The 7,551-nt window shown below is 52.9% G+C and overlaps 1 protein-coding gene across 3 annotated transcripts in view; it reads right to left on the bottom strand.

Moving 5' to 3' along the window:
• LOC100482963 (folate receptor alpha) overlaps positions 1-4,543 on the bottom strand; it is a 29,005-nt gene extending 24,462 nt beyond the window's left edge. Inside the window, exons 1-2 of one of the 3 annotated variants that reach the window (XM_034666428.1) lie at positions 4,322-4,543; positions 243-403 (exon numbers count right to left, since the gene is read on the bottom strand). In XM_034666428.1, coding sequence (XP_034522319.1) covers positions 243-395 — 153 coding nt within the window. In that variant the 5' untranslated portion in view covers positions 396-403; positions 4,322-4,543. Of the gene's footprint in view, positions 1-242; positions 404-1,784; positions 1,903-2,648; positions 2,745-4,321 lie in introns of those variants that run through there. The other 2 variants (XM_034666426.1, XM_034666427.1) reach the window with 2 other exon arrangements.
• Positions 4,544-7,551: the final 3,008 nt, after the last annotated feature.

Consider the following 7,551-nt stretch of genomic DNA (forward strand, 5'->3'; position numbering starts at 1 on the left):
CTCTCCAGTGTCATTTCCCAGGCTTCTCTCTGGACATGCTCCCTGGTTTGTGTGACTCAGAAACGCAATAATCGAGAAAGTACGGACAACACGGGGCGCAGAGCACGTGCCCACAGCAGTACAGACGCAAGGCCTCTCGGGTGGCCTTCCGGCCTCCACCGTGGAAGGGCTTGGGCGCTTCCATTCCCGACTTCCTCTTCCGGAGTCGGCTCCTCCCCACCCCAGGCTGGCCCTCTGCCCACCTGCTTGTGCAGCTCGTCCTCCGGGCTTGGCTTTTCCTTGTGGTGCTTGGCGTCCATGCAGACATTGAGCAGCTCAGTCCTGGGCCGGGCTGCCCACACTGTGGCCACCCCCAGCAGAAGCAGCAGCAGCTGTGTTGTCACCCGCTGGGCCATGTCAGTCTCTGAAGAAAGAGCTGCGGTCAGTGGCACCGAGGCAGGCAGAGGTGGGGCCTCCAGGTGGGTGGAAACAGCCCCAGGTAGGTGGAGCCTCCATGAAACCTGGTCCCGCCCCACCCCTACCCTTCGGGTCTTCCCAGCTTCGGGGAGGGGTAGGATCAGACACCACCCCCTGGGGCAGTCCTTGCTGGGGTCACTCAAGTGACTGACTTCTCCAGGTGGAAGGGATCCAGTGATGCAACTAAGGGATGGGGTTTGGGCAAAATGCAGAAAACGGCCAGATTTGCCACGGGTCCCCAGTCCCGTGTTTGAAATCCTTGGAGGCAGATGTTTCAGAATTTAAAATATATAGCATTTGGTAAAAGGCAACAACGATTTTCATGCACTGAACAATCAAGCCCACATTCTGTGGTGAAAGAGTTACGCTGGTGGGTTAAATAAAAACTGTAATAACCTCACACTGATTTTCAGGTCCGATTTTGACACTGAATCACTTTGTGCAAACCTTGACAATAATCTTAATTTTGGAGCTTCAGATAAGCTGCAGACCTATGTTTAAAAAAACAAAACAAAACAAAACAAGGGGCTCCTGGGAGGCTCATTCTGTGAAGCATCCGATTCTTGATTTTGGTTCAGGTCGTGATCTCAGGGACATGAGAGCAAGGCCCATGTTGGGCTATGCAGTGGGAGTGGGGCCTGCTTGGGATTCTCTCTCTTCCTCTCCCTCTGCCCCTTCCCCCCCCCTCCCTCTCTAAAAAACAAAAACAGAAACAACCCCCAGCCTTGGTTCCAGCCCTTCCCAGCCTCATCATTTGGTTTCTCCCAGAAGTCCTGTGACGTGGGTCATGATCACAGGGCACGGAGGGCTGTGGGTGGGTGTGGACAGCCAGCTGGACAGCCTCCAGGCCTTGGGAGGTTCCTATCCCTGGCCACAGAGCTGGCCTCCATTCCACCTTTGCAATGTCTCAGCCCTCTGAGCTCAGACCCTAAACCTTGGGAGGTGACTCTTCCCTCATCCCACCCGTCACCAGGCGCCTGGCACCTGGGCTCTCCTAAAATTTGGCATTTGTTTCCCACAGCTCCTAAAAGCATGTACACCCCTCTGCTCAAAGCTGCCTTGTCTCCACCGTGCCCCATGTCCTGTGCAACTTGGGCTTCTCCCTGGGCCTCCTGGACAGGGCCTGAGCTGCCCACCTCCAGGCTGACTGCCCAGCAGGGCTCGGGGGACCTGGAACTGAATTCTGGCCTCACTCCCCCCCTCGCCCCTCACCTTCCCACCATCCAAGGTTCTGCTACTCTATTTATTCCAGTGTTCATTCATTCTCTCCCCCTGCTAATTCATTCATTCCGGGACCCAGTCATCCTTCCAATGACCCAATCACTCACTGATCTTCCAGAGCACAGGACAAATCTGTCCTCTCAGGAGCACCAGGTGACTCTGGAGAAACGCAGTCTAGCAGTTTAGAGCACAGGGGGCCACATCAGCCTGTCCACGATCTCAGCCCTAACGTGCCAGCTCCTGCTTGACCTTGGGGGAAAGTAACTCCAATTATCTTGGGCTTTCGTGTCCTCATCTGAGGATTAAATGTAGGGGAGAAACCCCTACTACATGATAGTCAGCTGGGCACGGACTGCCGAATCCGCCGGCACGGGTTGAGGGGTGTGCCCCACCTCATGGAGCAAGGACCATCCGAGTCCGACTCAGGCCCCTCGAGTCTAGAGCTCCTTCAGCTTTGTCCCCTGCACCTTCACTGTGCCGAGGTTCTCATGGGGGCAGCCGATGTGGAGGACCAGGGGGGCCCCACCTGGTCGGTCAGTGGTTTTTCTTGCTGTGGTTGCTTTCTAGAGCCAGAGCTCTCTTCTCCGTGCAGCCTACGTCACTCGGCAAGCCACTCCCCACATGCCTAGTCTCCGATTCAGATCTTGGTGCAACTCTCCACCCCCTCCCCGCCACCAGCCACCATCACCCTCATCACCCTAGACACACGCACCCTAGGGCCCCAGACCTGAAGTGTGCTAAGAACTCGGCACTGTGCTAAAAGTCAGGAACCCACTGGTTCCAGTTCGGGGGTGGACACTAAAGGTTTTAACCTTGGGGAGGCCCTGCTCTGCTCTGGGCCCTCACCCTCCGCTTTCTGATTCTCTGGGATTTAGGCAAAGTGGATCCTCCCGGTTCAGCAAATTCTTTGACACCTGCTGGGTGCACTGTGGGGTGTGCTGCCTCTCCTGAAGGAGTGGGGAGTGGCATACCTGGGAGAGGAAATGGTTCCTGGTCTGGCTCAGGCTTCTGCTCCGCTCCACAGTACCCCCTGCCCTACTCTGGGGCACAGCTGAGGTTTAGTGGCCTAGGAGACGGGCAGTAGGGCAGGCAGCGGGGAATGCGGCCCAGGAGTGGAGCCTGGGATCGGGCGAAGGCCACTCAGCAGTTAATTATTGCATGCTAATTATTGTGGGCACTGATGAGGGCAGCAAAGGCAGAAGAAAAATTATTAAATTGCCTTACTACCTACAGCCCGCGGACAAGTCCTTGAAACAGGCAGAGTGACATTCCTCTAGGGACTCAACTGCCTCAGTGTTAATACTTTGCTAAGGGCAAAAAGGCAGTCCTAGCCCGAACCTCCCCCCCGCCCCCCGCCACCAGGATCCTGTAAGTCTACTTTAGCTTATAAAAATTCCTTTAGAAATTTCCTTCATCTCTAAACCCCCCAAGATAACATGTTGGCAATCATCCCCCAAGCATATGGCCCACCAGTATACATTTGAAGGGTCTCATGACTCAGGTTTTATTAGACGGTAATAAATTACCTTTTCTCAACAACAGCTAGCCCCCTAAAGGTCCTGGAAACCTTGCTTCGGAAATTCCTTAAGAGACTTACGCTACCCCTAACCCCCTTCCCAACTTGAAAGTATATAATGGGCCATTCCTTATGACCCTGGTGCAGCTCTTTCTGTCCACGGGTCTTGTCCCTGTGCTTTAATAAAATCGCCTTTTTACACCACAGACGTCTCAAGAATTCTATGTTGGCCGTGGGCTTTGAACCCTAACATCTTTCCTACGTCAGGTACTAGCCAGGCCTCCATGGGAGGTGGGGTGGAGGGAGTGGATTCATAGTGCAGGCCTAAGGCCAGTCCCCAAGTCCCACTTACCCCATTTTCTCCCCTAAACTCAGGTCTGATAAAACCTTGCAGCCTGAGATGCTGGGGTCCTTTAAAATTATCTGGTCCACTTCCAATCTCCTGTCCTTATACAGATGAGAATGAGATCCAGAGAATCAGGACAGAACCAGTTGCAGGGCAAGGGCTGGAGTGCAGCTTCCAAGCTCCCAGCCAGCTGTGGAGAGTACAGAGCTCCCCAGTCCCCAACTCCTCCAACCTCATCGGCCCCAGGCATTGCCAGCGGCAAAGTCAGACATTCAGATGCCCAGGGCCTCAGTTGCTCCCAGGCCCCAACCCCCCTCCCTTCCCCCATGCACCCACCCACACAGGTGTCCCTCATACAGCATCTGAGAGCCAGGTCTCCAGTAGACCCCTCCCACCACGCCCACCCCAACCAAGGACAGAAGCCTTCCTTTTACCATGGTGGTACCACTGGTGGAGAAAGGGAAAAACAGAGGAGCAAATTTGGGCAAGAAGAAAGGCCAAGCTCCATTTTGTCACAGTCCCTGTGTGCGACGCAGGGAGAAGTAGTCATAGAGGCAAAAGCCCCAGGGAGGGGTACAGGTTGGATACAGATGTGGCAGCCATTGGCCCAACGACAGCAATAGAAGTTTAAGGAAAAATGAGGCCTCAGCACCTTGGGGAAGGCCACATGGAACAGGAGGGGGATGGGCTTGTAGGAGAAGCAGCCAAGCCCTGAAGGGCCTGTAAAGGAATGGACTCCCAGGAGACCCCCCAGCTCAAGCCCGCTTTCCCTCTCCCCTTACTTGAATCCTGTGACAAGCAGGGAGGGTTAAGGCCTCGGAAGACTGCAGCAGGTGAACGGCCATCGGACCTCTCAGACCTCTCTTCTGGCTTTATAAGACCAGGCAGCCCTTTCCGGATTGGAGAAGAATGACCAGAGATCTAGGAATGCCGGCAGGAGGGAACTCCTCCAGATGGGACTTGCCCCTTCCCGGCCTCCTCCACCCCTGCCCTGGGGACTGATCATTAACTGGGCTCTGTGGCCTCTCCACTAGGAGAGGAAGGTCTGGGCCCTGAGGGCTTCAGAAGTCACCGGCTCAAGGGAGGTGAGGTGGGGGTGGAGTTCTGATCTGTGGGGAGTCCCTGCCTTTAGTGGAGTCTCAAGCCCTCCTCTGAATCTAGGTTCTGGGTGCTGGGGCTGTCGGACCTGCAGGGAGGGGCGGGGTGAAGCAGCCACCTTTGAGCCTGGAGTGGAAGTTTAATATCAGCCCGGTGAGCCATTGGCACCCTGTAGACCCCAATCTGTAGGCTGCACTGTGACCAGAAAAGATAACAGGAAGGTGTCTGACTGCGCAGGGGGAGGCCCCGGACTGCAGCAAGTGGGGGTGGGCGTAACTGGAGCTTTTCCTGCATGCCACTAGCCCATCCCCTATTTTCTCAGCTGTGGAAACTGCAGTTCCCAGGCAGCCAGGAAAGGCGAGAAATTCGGATCTGAGTCCCATTACAAGCCAGATTCTTCCACAAAGAGAGAAAGAAAAGCTCTGTGAGAGGCCCTCAGGGCGAGGATTGCAAATCCAGTGTTTCTCCCTGGCCTCAGTTCCTGCCCTTGCCTTCTTAACTTCTGTTTTCAGCCACCTAGAAATCTCTGCTTCCACTTCCATCCCACCAAGCCTCTGTCCTTGCTGAACCCTTTTCGTGGAATGCTGTTTCTCCTGCCATTTTCTGCTTGGCAAACCTTACTCCCCTGGAAGCCTTCTCTAACCTCCCTGGGCTCCCGTAGACTCCTTGTGAGTGTATGTTTGTTAGGGAAAAGCAGACGATAAACACAGCAGGTGATAGGTATTTGTACAAGGGGACGAGACCGATGTGATAAGAAAGTGCCTGGATGACCTCTTTTGGTTGGGCGGTCGGAAGTTATGTTAGCAGAGAATCGTAGGTTGAAATCTAAGCGGCTACAAGGAGCCAGCCCACAGAGGACAAAGGAACATTCCAGGAACACAAAGAGAATTGCTGGCACAAAGGCATGAAGTGAGACGTGTGAATGGAGCTCACCTATGGGGTGTGGAACGGAATGATTGGAAATGAGTTCTAAATCAGTCTTAGTCAGGGTGGAGGGCAGGGCTCTCTATGCCATTGAAGTTTGGTTTTTCCAACAGATACCATGGGAAAGCATTCAAGCGTTGACGAGGGGCTGTCACATAATAAGACATTTTCGGTGTTTGTTTTACTTTTTTAAAAAATGTCCATCAGATAGTGAAACTCATGGGTGCCAGTTTGATGGTGAATAGGGTATCTCCAGTTCTCAACTATCTGCCTGTATCATACTTATAAATTACAAAGGGAAAAAAAAGTCTTGGAGAAACCTGATGGACCCAATCTGAACAAAATGATTTAGTTCACATCCTCAGGAGTGGGTGAACTCACCACCATATGCCTTCTGTTATGATGCCCTGAGAAGGACACAGTATTGGGGATAGTCATGCCAAAAATGCATAACCTCAATCCAATGAGGAAGAAAGCGATAAACCCCCCAAATGAGGGATAGTCTACAACGTAACTGGCCTGTGCTTTTCAAAAATGTCGGCGTTCTAAAAGAACCGCTCTCCTCCCTCAAATATCCATCAGGAGGAGACCGAGTTAAATGTGACATATACTACATGGACGGAATATTGCCCAGCAATTGAAAAGAATGGGCCAAATCTCAGTAGATGAATAAGGAAGATCTCAGAAACTGTGTTCTCATGATAAGACACGTGGTGCATGAAAACCACACCAAGATGGTCTTTTCCCACCGATCAGTTTAGCAAAAAATCAGCTTAGTAGGAAATCAAGGTTGACTCTATCCATGTTGACGAGGGGAAGCAGGCACTCATATATCGCTAGTGGTGGGGGCACACTGATACAACCCGTGTAAAACATACGTATCAAAATTATAAATCCAGATACTTCTTGACCCAACAATCCCTTTCCTGGAATTCATATATACATTCTACCACACATAAGATTATTCACTGCAGGGGCGCCGGGGTGGCTCAGTCGGTTGAACTTCTGACTCTTGGTTTCCGCTCAGGTCATTATCTCAAGGTCCTGGAATCGAGCCCCACATCGGGCTCCGAGCTCTGTGTGGAATCTGCTTGAGACTTTCCCTCCCTCTCCCTCTGTCCAGCACTGTACTTTTAAAAAAGGGAAGCAATGCAGTTGTTCGTCATTGGATTTCCTCACCCACTACCACCACCAATATCTCCACCCTAGCCCACATCTAATAAAGGAAAGAAGGGGAAAGAAACTTTCCTTCTCACCAGGAGCCTGAGAACTCAGCTGTCAGTCTCTGCCCACCTTCTCTCCACCCATCCTCTTATCCACTTGTGGTGTGGGACTGCTGAATTTGGCATGGGTGGAAGCCTGGTGAAGAAGAGCCTCAGACTAAGGGGTCAGCCTCTAGGGGCGCCTGGGTGGCTCAGCCATTAAGCTTCTGCCTTCGGCTCAGGTCATGATCCTAGGGTCCTGGGATTGAGCCCTGCATTGGGCTCCCTGCTCGGCAGGGAAGACTGCTCTCCCTCTCCCACTCCCCCTGCTTGTGTTCCCTCTCTCGCTGTCTCTCTCTGTCAAATAAATAAATAAAACCTTTTAAAAAAAAAGGGGGGGGTCAGCCTCTACCTCCTACTTGCTGGTGAATCAAGCTAGTCCCAGTGCCTCTTTGTGCCTCTCAATAGGAATGAGAAAGCAATGAGGCATGTCCCTCCAACCCCCTCATCCCCAAATTATTTACAAGACACAAGATACACATGGATCTATTAAAATAGGCTGTCGGAGGAACCCCATTTGACCCATCCTGGATCAAGAACCAATGGCCAGGGCATTGTGAGTTCTCCTCATCTGAGAGTGCTGAGCTCAGCTGAGGCCAGGTCACCGGGACCGGGTGCAGACAAGGAAGGTGTGCAGGTGTCGGCAGTGGAAGGGGTTCAGCCGAGCAGCCAGAGCTGCAGCATCAGGGCCAGGCTGAGCAGGAGAGGCTCAGCCCCTTGGGGCACGG

Source organism: Ailuropoda melanoleuca, chromosome 8 (genome assembly GCF_002007445.2).
Source record: "Ailuropoda melanoleuca isolate Jingjing chromosome 8, ASM200744v2, whole genome shotgun sequence".
Classification (NCBI taxonomy): Eukaryota; Metazoa; Chordata; class Mammalia; order Carnivora; family Ursidae; genus Ailuropoda; species Ailuropoda melanoleuca.